The sequence below is a fragment of the Gymnogyps californianus genome, chromosome 3 (assembly GCF_018139145.2).
Source record: "Gymnogyps californianus isolate 813 chromosome 3, ASM1813914v2, whole genome shotgun sequence".
NCBI classification, from domain to species: domain Eukaryota; kingdom Metazoa; phylum Chordata; class Aves; order Accipitriformes; family Cathartidae; genus Gymnogyps; species Gymnogyps californianus.
In genome coordinates, this window is record NC_059473.1 from 60,441,363 (window position 1) to 60,457,582 (window position 16,220).

At 43.1% G+C, this 16,220-nt stretch overlaps 1 protein-coding gene across 1 annotated transcript in view; it reads left to right on the forward strand.

Moving 5' to 3' along the window:
* Positions 1-16,220, forward strand: part of PLAGL1 (PLAG1 like zinc finger 1) — a 51,143-nt gene that overhangs the window by 14,961 nt on the left and 19,962 nt on the right. The window contains exon 2 of the mRNA XM_050893946.1: positions 6,726-6,768. Coding sequence (XP_050749903.1) covers positions 6,750-6,768 — 19 coding nt within the window. The 5' untranslated portion in view covers positions 6,726-6,749. The remainder of the gene's footprint in view (positions 1-6,725; positions 6,769-16,220) is intronic.

Consider the following 16,220-nt stretch of genomic DNA (forward strand, 5'->3'; position numbering starts at 1 on the left):
TCCTGATTGTGAATGCGCATGTGGGACTAACACAAACTTCAGAAAATCTACATAGGTTTCTCTGAATGGAGATTTTGGCCCTGCATACTCATTTTTCCCTCTGTTAATACTTAAATAATTTCTATATCATCATGGTTTTCCTTCCTGTTCATGAATTCGGGAGAAGAGAAACTATGTCAGCAGAAATGCAGTTAGCCCAGCATGAGCACTAGCAGTAGCCAAAAGAGAACAAGTAGGAACACTAGTGGAATGCTAATGCTGTGAATTAGATGCGTTGTCTCCTGAAGGTATGTTTTCTTCTGATGGATGCAACCTGAGGCATAAGGTATGCTGAAAGTTAAACCTGGGCAACTGATTTCTGTAATGGGGGAAGAGAGTCCTTCCTGATTTAATCTCAGTGTAAGTAGGTTAAGTGTGGTTTTCCTGTCACATCTTTGCTGTGTATTTTAGACTGCTGCAACCATATTACTTACCATAGATGTCTTGAAAAAATGCTTTTACTTGTGTTTTACCTTTACTTAGTTTAAATGTGATAAAAGGTACTTAGATAACAGTGTCACCTACGTGGGGCTCTTGTGAATCTATAAATGGGTTGTCCTGGATGTTCTTCCGAGTATCTGAAGTATAGCAGCGTCCCCTTTTCAGCTGCATGAGTAAAGTGGACAAATGACTTCACAGCATCAGGAGAAGAGTCTTCCGGTGACTGGTTAACTAATGCGTTTCTTTGGCATACGGCGTGAAAGTGAGGTGCACTTTTGAGCTGTATAATGTCAGATCATTAGAAAGAGTATGCCTGTGCTGACAGTTGTCATTGGTTTTTGACATTGTTTTTGTGCGGAAAGCAATGTAAGGAATTCTGTAATAACCTCTGAGGGCTTGGGGGGGGCAGGTGCTAACTGGTTCAGAACAGCCGTGTTTCCGCTCACAGTGGATTCATAATTCAAAAGCTATGATCCAGGTCTTTGTTTCTGCATGGCATAGGTCTCTTGCAGACGGCATGTTCTCTTGTCATCTACAGATGGCATCATGATGCAAGCGTAAGGGTATCACCCACAGTGTCAGTGTGGCAGTATGAAAGCTTTTCGTGTTGCTGCCACTTATGTCTCTTCCCACATCAATGCCTGCTTTTCCTCTGACTGAGGCATGATGCCAGGGAAGGCAGATGTACGTCTTCTGGAAGAGAGTCAGGTCAGCGGAAGAGCTCTGTCACATCAACCCATGTGAGAATGCTGTGGTGTTACATGCAGGACAGCTGTCTTGAACAGCTAGTTGTAGTCTTATGTTGCAGATGTTGCGAAGGTCCCTCACAGAGCAGTTTCCTGGCCTCCATTTCCATGGAGTTTGCCGTCTCTGGTGAAGATGAGCTTCAGGGCCAGTGAAGCAAGCGCTGATTGGTAAAACTGTGTCATCCTCTTAGAAATCTGCGGTGACCTGCAGTGGATACAGGACTTTGGGTGAGAACTGCATTCAGAAACTTTAGCCAGGTGTCATCATAGTATTTTCCAGGCACAGGAGGAGTAGAAAGTGGAGCCTTTGCTGCCCCTCTTGCTGCCTCCCAATGCGAACCACTGGTAAGCAAGGTAGTTATCAAGGCCATTGTTGGCAGCCTTCACGGATGTCTCATGTGCATCATGAACAGCCCCAGAGGTCCTGTGCAGGCTGGTTTCCCTTGCTGTGCATTTCCTTGTGGGAGTAACCTTTCCTCTGGTGCAGCAGCAACCCGATCCTCATGTAGGTCCTCCTCATGGACCATACCTGGAAACTGGCTGTCTGATTTCACTACTCCCATGTACTCTGCATCAGAACAGAAGGGGTAACAGGCATTGCCTTTCCCACTGTGGACCCTGGATGTCCCAGGGCAATGCCACCGCCATAATGTGTACCCATCCTGAGCCATACATGCCCACAGTGTGCCCACTACAGTCACTTCTAAAACACAAAATGCACAGTTTGTAAATGTGGCAATGGTGGAACAACTAAGGAAAACAAACCTAAAATCCTGGCTCCTACACAAATGTACTCTGCGACATGTACTTCTTCTTGATAGGCAGTGCAGAACCCATTCCTCACTTCCTCTAACCAGCACATAACCACTTTTCACCACCACAAAGCATTGAACTTTTCATCATCCAATGTGCCTGTAATCACTGCTTTGCTGTCTGTAGACTGTTAACCATCTATTATGCTTAACCCATCAAGTCCTATTGAACCTAAATGCATAAGCTCATTTCCTGATACCTGAAAGTGTGTAAAAACCTCATAAGGCTTTGCCTCAAATTTTCAGTGCTGCAATTTTCATGTATGGGAAACATCCCCCACTCTGCTCCTCCTCCTCTTCTGCCCATTCATTGATGAGAAAGGGCAGTATTTAAGAGCGACCACAAACAACTTCTTTTGGCTGTGTGGGCAGCACAGCAAATTTGGCCAGCGTACCTGTAACACTTCATATAAAGGTCAATGTGGTATGTCAGTGTGGTTTACAAGGAGTAAAAACACCGAAGTTTGGCCAATGGGACTGTTAAACTGAGGCCAGCATGGCCACTGACCAACCACCTAAGTTTAGATTGACCGGTGACTGATGTAGCCAGAAACCACCAGGCACTGTGCCTGGTTGGCATAGCACAAGTGGCTGCCATGACTCTGCATGTGTTGGAGCCCCCTTGGTCGGGGGCAATACACTGCACAAGAGGTGCCCTCATGCACCAGAGGGCTGACCTTGAAGCAGGAGAGGGATTTATGGTGGTGGTTTTCTGCAGCTAGGAGGATAGGCGGTTCTGGGTCCGTGTTGAGGGTGACTGCAGAGAAGAGCTGGCATGGCTTATGAAGGAGCTTGTAGTTCTGCTTACACTCCCTTGCCTCTGCAAATACACCTTGCTGTGCTTATCCTCACCCTGTCAGAGATAACGTCCTGACCGGCTGCTAGAAGAGGAGCAGTTCCTTGTATTGGTGCACCTGCTGCTCTGTTGTTGTGCAAGTGGCTTGTGCTGCAGTGACTGGGATGCCCTCACAGAGGCGTTCCATCTTGACCTGTAGTCTCTGTGCTCTCCCTAAGGGCTGGACTTGGGCACTGTGGGGTTGCTGCTGCTAATGCTGCTTCATCAGAGGACCGTACAGGGGAAAAAAGAGAAAGTTGCTCAGGCTTTGATGACCTGTGGAGAAAAACAGTTCAATGATTTATGGTTATCCTCTTCATAGTGCCCTCATTCTCTGGGGCAAATCTGCAGCAGTCTTGTACCTTTTACCACGCCCTAGGAGAACTGTTAGGAGTAGAGCTCTGTACCAGGTGACCTGCCTGTACTAGTAAGCGCCTTTAATGACTGCAGAAGGCAGCCCTGTCAGCGTGGGCAAAAGGGATGCGAGGGAAGAGCCAACCTGTGCAATAACACTTTTCTGCTGTGGTTTTTGTAGCTGCTTCTGAGTAATAAGTGAATGGAGAACCTCCTCATGCTTCTGATAGCTGCCCCCACCCCAGCAGCAGATTAGCCTTTTGATTGCAACAGAGGTGTCTCATAGGTGTTTGTGTTGCTGTAGACTGTGCTGCTCTTCATCTGAGTCCCTCTGATGTCATTCTGACCTGTCACAGCCTCTGTGTCAAGAGGTATGGTCTTCTATCCCAGCTAGTGTATGTGCTCCTTCTCCATGCCCCCTCCTCTGCCACCAAAGTGATACCACAGAACAATTCAACCAAACCTTAATTGGGGTGTTTGTGGCCCACAGTGTCAATGGAACATGGCTGGATGCAGATGTGTCGGGGACGGGGAGAGGATGGACTGAGGCTGGACTTTCTTATGACAGGAGACTGCTGCAGACCAGATGTGGGAGGATGAAGGTATACTACTGACTCAAACCATATGGAATGGGACAGCTTGTTGTGTTGTGGTGGTTTACCAGGTAGTTGCCCTGCAGATTGAATGCCAACACAATTAAATAATTTTGCCTAGTAATTCAGTGGGGGGATGAAATCTTTATTAGTTGATGGCACTGCTTTGACAGTGACAACATGTAGCCTGCTGTGTCTGGGGATGACAAAGGTTGGCATGTGTACAGTCACATATGGATGCCATTAAAGTCCACTGTTCCCTCTGCAAGGCCTAAATTCTTAGAAATTACCACCACAGACAAGTGCCTCGCTCTCAGCCAGAAAGGAGTGAAACTGCAGAGCAGTTTTTTTGCAGAAAGTAAGTGTTCTCTGGCCGATGGAAATCAGGCTAGGACACTTGCTGCTTAGAAAGCCTGCTCTCAGCATGGCTGTTTTCACCTGGAAAGAGGACTCACTGTTGTCCTTTTAGCATGCAGGCCCCTTTACTGCTTTGCTCTCACATCTACACACAGTCCCAGTCAGGGACAAAAGCCAGTTTATAAGCTGTATGTTCACCAGAGGCAGTTGTTTTGGCAGAGGTCAGAGGTTACAGAAGAGAAGTTGATGTGCTGGCACTTGTGTTTTGTGCCTCATTTGCGGTCCCCTTGATTGCAGACAGAAGGGATGTACCAGCAGCTTGTCTGTTCTCTGCCTGGCTTCTTGTAAAAATAGACAAACTGCAATACTGTAGGACTTGATTAATTTGCCGCAACATAAGTGTCTAGTGCTGTCTGACATGCCCTGGGTAGCCCTGCCTGGCTTCTAGGTCCTGGTCCACAAGGCACTCTTTCCTGTATAACCGATATTGTAGCTGTCAGCTTCATGTGGGTGCTTCAAATGTCCTAGGGCACCTCAAAAGACACAGGATGCTTGTGCCTGGGCAATTGAAGCATCTTTCCTTGTAGTATCTTCCCTGCTGAAGGTCTCTGATGAGCTGCTCCCTGTCAGTTTTATCCTACTGATGTTAGGGAATGTGTGCAGCCCAAAGGTGGGAGGAATCTTTTTGGTTTTGTGTTGAAAATATGAATTTTCTGTAATAAAGACTACAGTATACCTGTCAACTACCCCTCACCACCCACCGCTGCAACTCACTCTTTAAAATGCAAAGTTTGTACTTGTCTTATGTGTGGTGAAGGCAGCATAGGCTTGAAAGATGAGTTTAAGCATGTTGGAAGGAAAGACCAGGCAGCTCTTTATATTTCGACATCAGAACTCTTCCAAATTCCAGAGTGCAGAGCATCTATAAAATATATTTTCTTTACGTGTTGTCTTTTATGCTAGGATTGACGATTTAAATCCTTGGAGGTTTGATTATGTTGTGATGAGACACATGGTAAGATACCAAGTCTATTTTACTAACTTTGTGTGTCTTGGTCTTGGGATTGGGTCTGTGAGCACTTAAATGAGGATATGTAAGTTTATCAATTGTTAACTTGCTAATGTAAAGGCATTACATAATAATACATAATAACATACATAACTTGTTATGTTGCCCAGTAATGATGATCTGTATGTACATTGTTGTTGAGTAAATGCTGGAGGGAGTGCTCAGCAAGCCTGCTTTTGTATGCAGGGACAAACAGCATGTCCTCAAGCTAAGATGGCAATTTAGGTGCTTACAATGGATCACTAGAACTGTTATCTTAGTCTTCTCAAACTTGAAAATGGCATCACAGTGTGCTCGTAGATTTCAGCAGATAGCTGGATCTCAGGTTCCTCATCCTGCTTATGGACAACCTGGCAGAGTCACAGCTTCTTCCTTGGCAAATTCTCATCAGCAGGCTACTGACTCCTCTCTGCCTTATTGTTCTCTGCATTCACCTTATCTTACCACTTCTTTACGCTCCTTGAGTCTGTTTCCTCCTCAGTTCTCATTATTCTTTGCCATCCATTTTTCCTGTCATCTTTATTGCCTTCTTCTATACTCCTCTTCCCTCAGTTCTCCCAACCAGCTCCACTTAATTTGGAAGTATCCTCCTACTAACTATCATGTTATTTTTAAAAATGAAGATGTTTTCTTTGACCCATTTCAGTCAGCAACAAAATACTGTTGTATTCATCAGAGTCAAGTCTTCACCCTAAATCATATACATACACCTTCAAACACTGCCTGAAATTTCCAAGATTTGTACAGGACACAAGAAAATGGCATAAGCTGATGTGATCCATACTGTTATTTGCATGCCCTCTTATTATTACGTGCCTTATTATTTCTGTTGCTCCAAGTAGCCTTATCCACATTGGGATCCCACTGTGTTGGAGACTGCTCAGACAGCTACAGAAAACTCAGACTCTGCTCCTATGTGCTTACAGTAAAATTTTAGTCAAAAAACAGCAGATGAATGGGAAGGGAACAAGATGAACAGAGTTCAGCAGAAAGCTAGAAGTCTCCAGAAGTTTTTAAAGAGAGCAAATAAAATGTCTTGTCCTATACCTAGTTAATGTTCCCTTTGACTTTGCAAGGGTGAGGACTCTTAAGATGAATACCAGAAATAGCAGGCTTAAACACAGAATGGCATGCAATGGGGTAAAATACATGGTGCCTGAAAATTCTGTTTTAATAATAAATGTTAATGAAGATGTGGGATACAGTGAACTGCTCTTAATTAAAATGCATTGCGTTAATATTGTCAGTTCACATTGTTTGTGAAATGAAGTGGAATAATTTATTAAGGAGTAAAAAATAGATGGATTTACTCTTTTCCTCTACAAATTGAAAGTCTTCCTTGTTAGATTTCCCTAGATACGTTCTCCTCATTTCCTAAAGAACTAAAAAAACTATGCATGTGATAACTGGCATGAGGTTTAAACATGAGTAGTGCTAGTTCAGAAAATTGATCATTCTTTTTTCGTTTATTTTATGTAGGTTTCCTTTGCCTGATCTGTAAACATGTCCACAGACCTGCTATGTAAGTACATTTCCATCATCCCACAGTGATTTTTTGTACCATATGTTTTTATCAGATTCCCAGATGTGCTCATGATTGATGTCTTTTATCTTAAGTATAAAGTCTGCTTTTACATTTGCGTTTCTTCTGAGACATCTGTGGAACAATATTACCATTATAATCAACGGGATTATTCTTGGAGTAAAGCATGACTTAATATGAGTAAAATTGTAAAAATCTGGACCATGTATAAGAACAGACTGGTTCATTGAGACTTAAAATTACAATTCTATCTAAAATGTTTTATCTATCTTTGGCACAAATACCATCCCAGATTACTACTGAGTGATGTGCTTGGGGTTTTTTAATCACTTTGTGAATTTAGCTCAACTCTTCTGTTTCCAAGACATCATTATCCAAGTCACATCCAAATCTCGTGCCTCATCACTATTATCCATCCGTCTTTTTCAACAGCAAAGAATATACAAGTGGCATATCCTTATACTTCGCCGTCGTAACTACCGCAAAAAACTGCTGCTCAGGTCTCCCTGATACTCACGCTCTCTTGCTCCAGCCTAAGCTATCTGCAGCATTAAGCACATTTTCTATGCTTACTGATCTGATCTACATGCTTTCTTTTGGAGTCCCTCCAGTGCCTCAGCTGCCATTATTTATCGTTGCCTCCAAGGGCTGCCCAGCTGCGCACTGTGCAGGATAAGAGAGGGGAATTTCAGAAACCTGTTTTGTCAGTCTCCAATACTGCCTCAGAGGAACAAAGAAACCAAAATTTTTTTTGTTCAATAACTGTAATCAGTTAATAAATATAAAACCATCAGTGGCTTACTGGCAGATAGCAGCTATCTGTGGAGGCGATATCTGTACTTCAAGTTATTTGCTAAAGTGCATTTTTTGAGCTTTATCTGCTAACTGGCAATTTTGGGGCATGCTTAAGTGCCATTTAGATACAAGGAGAACTGTAAAATGAGGAATGTAATATGCCTGACTGTATTGTATACAACAGGCAGAACTGCTGTCAGGAGTAAAATGTTAAAGAAAGGAGGGAGGGCAGGGTGACTGCACAGCGGTCCTGGTCAAGATCACTATGACTCCTCAGCTCTGCTCAGATGTTTAAGCTGGTTTGACTGTTTTAGCTAATTTATGCCCTGGCAGTTGCGTTTTTCTCTCTTCAGCTCAGCGTCAGCACCTCTCTCACGCTTTTCCTAATGATCAGTGGGTTAGAGAAGTTGTCACCTGAGTAGAGGTTGAAGGAGTGGGGTGTGTTCAGCCTGGAGAAGAGAAGGCTCAAGGGGATCTAGTTATGGTCTTCTAGTACAAAAAAGGTGGTTATGGAGAAGGAGGTGGAAGCACTCTTTCCCCAAGCATGCACTGTGCCAGGACAAGAGGCGATGGCCACAAGTTGCTTCAGGGCAGATGCTCCTGGATGTAAGGGGCATTTTCACCATGGGATCAATTAAACATTGGAATAGACTGCCCAGGGAAGTGGTGGAATTTCCCACACTGAAAATATTGGAGATATGGCTTGACAGGGCCCTGGGTAACGCTAATTGAAGGGCCTGCTTTCAACAAGAGGCTGGGCTAGTTGATCTCCACAGGTCTCTTGCAACTTAGATAATTCTGCAGTTCTGTATTTCCTTGTGTCCTCAGCTATCTTCTGTGCAATGATCAGTCATCCCTACCACCTGTCCCTGGTCTTCTCAGGATTGTACCGCCTGTGCTGTGGCAGGTCCTGTGATACTCGGTCATGCTGGAGAGATAGACATTTGTCTTCTCACTTGGAGGCGTGTGAATAGCCTCGAGGCAGTATCAGTGCTGAGAGGACTTTCCAGGTTCCAGCTGGTGGGAGTACACGTGCATGTGGGGTTTGTGACAGCCAGGTAGTGCCTTGGAAAAATGTCAGTGCACAGGAGAATGCTAAAGAATAACATGGCAAATCTGTACAGATGTGAAGTGACTTTAGATCTTTATGTCTGTTTCATATAAATAAATAGTACAGAGCCAGCTCATGAGCTTAGTACTGGCCTATGCTAACAAGCAACACCAAGGTGTGTTTTGGGGATAGTATCTACCAGGCTCTGTTCCAGGTAAGGAATTTGGATGTAACCAAACTGTTTGTGGGGGAAAAGGGAAGGAGGTGAGGAGCGTTTAGATGCGTGGAGCTGATGCCAGGTGGTCTCAGCACCAGGGAACAGTCTCTGGCTCTTAGTGTTCAGTAGTAGACACGTAGCCTAACCACCCAGTCCCTAAGCCTGACCACAGCATCATCTTTCACCAATGCTTGGCTCAATACAAGGTCAAATTCTAGGATTAAAAATCTTGTTCCGGGTCACATTAATGAAGACTAGATACATAATTAAAATGAAAAAATCTAACCAAACCAGAACAAAACCCCTTAGATTCCTAGGAAAAAAATGCTGCAGTCTGGGGCAAATTGCACAAAGAAAATGTAATGGCTGCGCAATACAAGGGCTGCTGCAGCTAGACCTCAAACTCCAGCAGCTAAGTCTTTGAGCCTGTGGAAATAAACCAAAAAAGCCAACATCCCAGTGAAGTTTCGGCACGATGAGTTTGAGGTAGCAAGTGTTTCTCTGTTTTAGATGGAGAAGCTAAGGGAAAAAAGAGAGAAGAGTTTATAAAATGTCTGGCAGCTACTGAGGCTCGGCTGGTCGGGGAAGCAGCGGACTTCCCTTGGAGCTTGTTTTTCTTTTTATCCTTGGATGAACTAGCGTGCAGTATATTATGCTGCCTGAATGTAGGGGTTTGTCACGGTTAGTGCTGGGGGCTGTCCCGGGAGTGTAGGAAGGCGACGGGCGTGAATGGAGCATGCGGTGGTCGGTGGGGCTCGAGCCCGCTCTTCGGGAAACCTGTCGCTGCTCCTCTCGGCCTGGCCGGCCAAAGCCTCGCAGGAAAGGAGGTGGGTCTTTGATCTCTTTGTTGTAGCTGCTCCCTGGGAATTTGCTGAAATCAATGCCCTGTTTTCCTGAAGAAATGAATGGCTATGCCTAACTAGCTTTGTGAAGCGCCAGGGAATTCACCCCTTCTGTTTATTGACAGCTGAAAAGGAGCACATGGTGCTGAATGGGTCCTCCTGGGGAAACAAAACAGAGCAGAGTTAGACTTAGTTGAACACAGGGGCATTTGGAAAAGTCTGCCGAGGGAGGATGGCATGGTTCCTGCCACCTTGTACTAACATAGCCTGACTTTTTACTAAAAATGCCATTCTAAGTAAGGTAAGGATTGTTTTGATTTCCCATACATAGTGTGATTATGAAATGTTTGCATTTGTGTTCTTGAGTGCAAAAACAATGTTTGAATTGTATTCTGTCATGGGAAACACCTAAGTGACTCTTGTGCTGTTTCTGGCCTCTGTGTATGTTCATTTGTTTTTTTTCTAATGGTGATTAATGAATATGAAAAGTAATAAGAAATAATTTCGTATTTGGGTCTTGCAGTCAGGTCCTGAACATCAGTCATTTATGTAGGCTATTATATGCAATTCTTTCTGTCTTTGAGAATCAGCCAAATTGCATCAGATGATTTCTTGACTGATACAAATGCTGCTTTAATAACTTACGCACAAGGCAGTTACTAACAAGCGGGCCTGTCTGGCAGAAAATCTGGGAATCTAAAATCCTTTGAAATGTAAGAATATATTTCCAAACCTCTGTTTCTATGCGTAGACTCAAGGCAAGAGGTGGACTTACCACTACGCTTGCTGGTTTTAGCTGTAGTTTTTTTGTAAAGACAGCAAAGAATAGCAAGAGGAGGATGATAATGAAGAAGCAGTATTTGCTTCATGCGAGTCCAGAACAGTTTATCAGACCAAAGGAATTTGGTGTGTAATTCATATGTAAATTTTCCACTGAAAACAGGAGAACAAATCGCCAGAGTTTCTATATTAGTTTCTGTGGTGACTGAAGAAAAAGATTTCTGAGCTCACATAGCTACAGCTTTCAGGTGTGGCCCACTTAAGACTGCAGGAAAAAAAGTTAAGTAATGTCATTTCTTCTTTGTCAGTTTAAGTGTAAGGGCAAACTCCGAACAGAATAATTGCCATCGTGCTGCCTTGTTCTTACATGGCAGTAGGAATTGCTGGGTTTGTGTTGCAAACCTGATTAGAAGTGTCTGTGCATGTGTGCAGTTGTTTGAAAACTCTTGAGTAGTCCCCTAATGCCGGGGAAAGTGCTTGGGAAGTTTCATGTTTTATCAGAGTAGTTTGTGTTCCTCAGTCTGGCATTTTTTCTTTGAGTGACTTTGAGCTAGTAATCTTACTAGTTTTGTCTCATTTTGCTCTTCTCTGCAGCAAATAACTTATCTGATTTTCTTGGAAGCATTGGGGCTCCATATGCAAACATGCTTTCTTTAGAATATTTTGTGATCCTGAAAATGAAAATACATTGCTTAACTGTAGAGCGTCAACATTTTTGCTTGTGGCTTCTGCCTTTAAGTTTCCAAGATTTTCAGAGGGAAAAGCAAAAAAAAGCAAATGCATTTATGATTTTGACAAAGATGTAAAAACACTGAGCTCAAGCAGGCTGATATTGATGTTTGTGGGCTCTGTTGTCATTATTGTTATCCGAATGTGCCAAGAGTGGTTTTTGACCTCACTTAAGTGTATTTATACATGATAGGCATTGGAAGCTGCTAAAATTTAAAGCTAATTTAAAGTTAACGTTTAAGTTGGAAAGGAGATACATTTGTAGGTCATTTTAATGCTGTAATCTAGATGTGTTATGAAAACGTTGACCAGTGAGGGTTTCTGGGTAGTTGTAATGGTGTAAATAGAAAAGAATTGCGGTCATGGAAAGCTCAGTTGATCAGTGCTTTTTTAGTTAGTATAATGGAGAAGACAGTGTGACTTTCTAGATTCATGTCTGACATGGAAGATGGCATTTGTTCTCTGTTACTTGGGCAATAGGGCAAGGCAGAGTGTGTTATGTTTAACGTACTGGACTGAAAGGTGCTTAGCCAGACGTGTGTAGGGAAGTACATGGGGATGTTCTGGCAAGACAGTTGTTCCTTTGCCTCTTCTAACATCAAGGATCTTTACAAAATATGAATATTGTTGTGACCTGTTGGCAATGTTGAAGTGCAAGGAGTATAAAATAATTGATTTCCAACCAATAGAGTAAGATACACCAAAGTGGGATATATGATCATACACAGCTCTAAGTAAATATGCATGTGAAATGACCAGGGTTATACAAATACATATCTGAGGAATGGTGCATTTCCCCCAAGGTGATGCCTTTACCATCTGTTGATCTTGTTATTTGAGCTAGGAAAGTATGAAAACGGGAACAAATTCTTTGCAACTGTTATTTTTATTTTTGTGACTTTTGGAAATAGTTTAAAGAAGCTACAAATTAATCAGAAACGTAGAAAAAGTGTTTGGATTTTATTTAATCTCAAACTGAGATGACTGTCAACAGGAGACTAAATAGGGCTTTCTGGTGATACATTATAACCTGAGTTTAGAGTGCTTCATCTGCAGAAAAAATCTGCAGTTTTTTCTAAACCCACAAACCCACCCTTTTTGCAACTCTCAGATCTAATTCTCCAATAACACTCTATAATCACGTACTTTGTAATTCTCTGTTTTAGAGAACTAGACTCAAGGCTGTCCTTATGCCTGAGGAGAATAGTTATTGTAAGGGAAATGTACTATACTGCTGCCTAATCTGTTGCTGCCAATTTTATTATCCTTTCTGAATCGGTCTGTTAAGCTCAGGTGGACGTAATTTCTTTAGTACAGTATCAGTCAAGACATTAGATAATTATCTTATGGTTCCCATTTAAAGTCTTTAGAGTAGAAGAAAGAAGTATATGTTAGATCTCAGGAAAAAGAGAACAAGTAAATGGAAACACAGATACGACTTGCATGTGTGAGTATTTTTTTCACAGAAACACATTTTTGTGTCTGTTCAGCAGCAGAGCTTCCCAATGTCGATATTTTTTTTTTTTAAAGAAATCACTTCATGCCTTAAAAGAGGAGAATAATTTAACAGGATCATAAAGGCTAAGGATGAAAGTCTCCTACCCGTTTTGTTCCCAGAGAAGCTGGGAATCAAGCATCCTTTTCGGGTTGGAAATTAGGCAAGTAATAACAGAAGTTGTTGGCTGTGTCCTGTGTTATGAAGGTGATGCATAGTAGGAACTAAAGCTGTTCTGCTGAGCTGTTAATGACCCTTCATTTACAAAAAACAATGCTTTTACAAGAAGACTCCTACATTTCAGTATTTTAAATATATGCTTTAGGATTCATCAGTAAAAAAAAAAAACAAACTTTTTTTTGTTCTCTTGGGTGAATTGGAATACGAGTAGGAGGTTTGGACGGTTCACTGAGAAAGTTAACTGATTTTCCAGTTTTATTCAGACTTAGTTTCCCCTGAATGTAATATGCATTGCAGTGTTCTTTCAGGATTGGTCCTCCAGGGTCTCAGCCCCCACCAGTCCTATGTGTCCGTGTATTCACTTCTCCACACAGACTTCCTTCTTTCATAACGTGGCTACTTGCACATCCGTAGAGCCGAGTGTACAGACTTCTACGTGCAGAAGTGGGTCCCATGGTTTTTACACTGCAGTTTTATTCCCAGTAACTGTAGCTTGCTTCATTTAGTTACAACTGCCTCTAAAGACCTCAAGTGCTCTAGCCACAGGCTGAGTACAGCATCTCTTCGCTCTGTCATGCCAGGCTTCCTCATTGCGTCCTACAGTAAACTCATATTTCCTTCCCCAAAGCATGTCTACCTGCCTGGTTCTTTCTACCAGTAAGCAGCTGGAAATACATCCCAGCTGCTAGCGTCTTTGCCTGGAACGCTCCTGCAAGTCCATGTTGAAAGTTGTGTCACACGTGGAAGAGCAAGAATCGGTTTGGGCTGGTTTCCTAAGGAGAGGTGGCTTTTGTCACTGAGCCTTCTTCCACCGGTCTCCTCCACATGACATCCGGACTTGGTGGCCAGTAACAACCAAGTTCAGTGAAGTAGAGACACATGCAATCTAAGGTTCCCTTTTAAGGGAATGTTGCAAGGGTTGGAAATACTTCAACTAATTAATACTAAGCATTAGTCATTAGATTTGCTGCATTTCATTTATCAGAATTGAAACCGTGATGTTGACCTGCCATGAATAAAGTTGTCGACTGTATTAGTGCACTTGATATTGTGTGTGTGGCTGCGTGCATGTGTATTTGTACATACATGCATTTAGGGAGACATACGTGCTTGAGGTTTTTTCTGCTAGAACAAAGATGATTCTGGTGTCTGTGTTAAATTGCAGCAGTAGCATTAAAATTATCCACTAAAAGGTCTGACACTAAAATAAATTAACTGGCCTGCCAAAAATCTCCCCAAAAGAAAAGTGCTTGAGACCAATTAAAGCTACTTTTGCTGTGGGAGGTAAAACTTGTGCTGTGGGAGATGTAGATTAGGGGGTCCAGCATGTGGCTCAGGAGCCACAGGGTACTTATGAGCAGTTTGAGTATGACTCTCTTGATGGCTGTCTGTATTTCTGTGGACAGGGGGATTTTAGTTTTCCTGTCTGCAGTATGGAAGCAGTGCAGTTTGGACAGTGCCAGTGAAGACCTACAGCAAGGTGTTGCAGCCAAGGAGCCACAGCCTTGCACCGGGACCAGCTGCTGCTGGCTGCTGGGGGAGATGGGCAGAGTGCAACAGGAAGGCTTGGCTCTCAGGAAGCTTTTGCTGGGCATTTCGTAGGACGAAGCTATGCTGACTGAGGCTGTTTCTCATAAAAAATAGCAGTTGTTTCTGTGAATTTGCTGTTAACCTCCTTCCCTGTTTCTGCATCTAATTTTATATGACTTTATGCCAAGCCAGTGGAGGGAGAGGGCGAGAAGGGAAAAAAAAACCCAAAACTGAAAAATCCAACTGCATTTTTCAATTTGATTGTTTGAAATGTATTCAGCTTTCAGCAATGAGAGAAGTCTATTTGCACTGATTAGAAGCTATTACATGTAAACCATGGGAGGTGACTTCACTTGAACTGTGCTCGTTATGTATAAGGGTTCTGATAGCAACCAAACCCCACATGGTGTACCAGAAATGCGACACGTACGTTTTAGTCCCAAGAATAACCAGAATAAGATTATTTTTTTTATTAGCTTTCAGTCAATCAATCAATCAACGCTTTGATCTCAGGTCATTTTTAGATTAACGAGCCCGCCAAGAACTTTGATAAACCAGTTGCTCAGACTGCAGAGTGAAGGTAAACTTGATAAACACACCTACATACTTTCCGTGCTGTTTGGTTTGTTGTTTGTTTTGTTTTGTTTTTTCTTTAAGTTTGCAGGAAAGTCCTATAAGTTACTACCCTTTCAGATATTTAAACAGTGAAGGTAACTTTTTTTTTTCCTCCTAGCTGTGAGGTTTGTAAGATACAGCAGAGCGCAGGTATCCTTCTGCTGCACAGGCTTCGTGGGAACCTGCTGAAGCTGCTCCGTGCAGTCACATTGCTGAATTTCACAGCCCAGCTGTGCTCCTTGAGGCTTCTCTAACTGTTTTGCTCCTAAGATTTGCTAGACGGAAGGAGCGCAGTAGAAAGCCTCATTGGGATTGGTGGGAGGATGACTTTTTATGGGAAGCTGGTTAAATTCCTTCTGGCTATGCCAGTTGTAGTACTTCATGGTCAGCAGGCGAAAAACTTACTGTTCCCAGATGTGCTCAACTGTCATCGTGATTATTCCCTATTAGGAACTAGTAATGAATCATAGTTGTTGTTATCTTTTATATGTTTGTGTAACAAATAGTTTTGGAGTTCTGAAGAGTTTGCATACTGGAACTTGTGTCTCTCAGGAAAATGCATGCGTGCTTTGCGTTAGAAGATTTCTTTACAGTCAGATAAGTGCTGAACCTCCCTTCTAGAGGCATCCTTCCATAAGAACAGCTGTGCTGGACAGGATCGTACCGCTGTGAGGCAGGAACAGGTGCCTTGACGGATGAGCTCCCACTGCTGGGGACCCAAGGATGTACCCTCCCTCCGAATCTTCTTTCCTCTTGGGAACAAAGGCAGGGGCACGGGGAGGATAGAGGCGAGGTGAGGGAAAGTATCACTGCAGATCAGTGTCTGGGTCAGGATGCCTAAGGGCTGGACTTGCCTGCAGTGCTGGGTCCCAGTTTTAGGGAATTAGCTCGACCTGCTGGTCTGACTGAACATATGGGGTGGCAGTAAGGCATGTTTGCTGTTTTATTTCTCTGTTTCTGTCTCCAAATATAGTAACTCATTTTTTAAGTTTTACATTTTAGTAGAGTGAGGTCATGTTCCTATGAATATGTTTAATGTTAAGAATGATTGCTGAGATGTTTGCAAACCACCTACAGTTCTCCTCCCTGGGGAGAGGGGGCCCCAAAAGAGGCATAGGCGTTTACTCGCAGGGTGCCACTCACCCCTGCACAGGACCAGAACTCCTCCTCCCCCTCCACCAGCATCTCAGGGGCTCT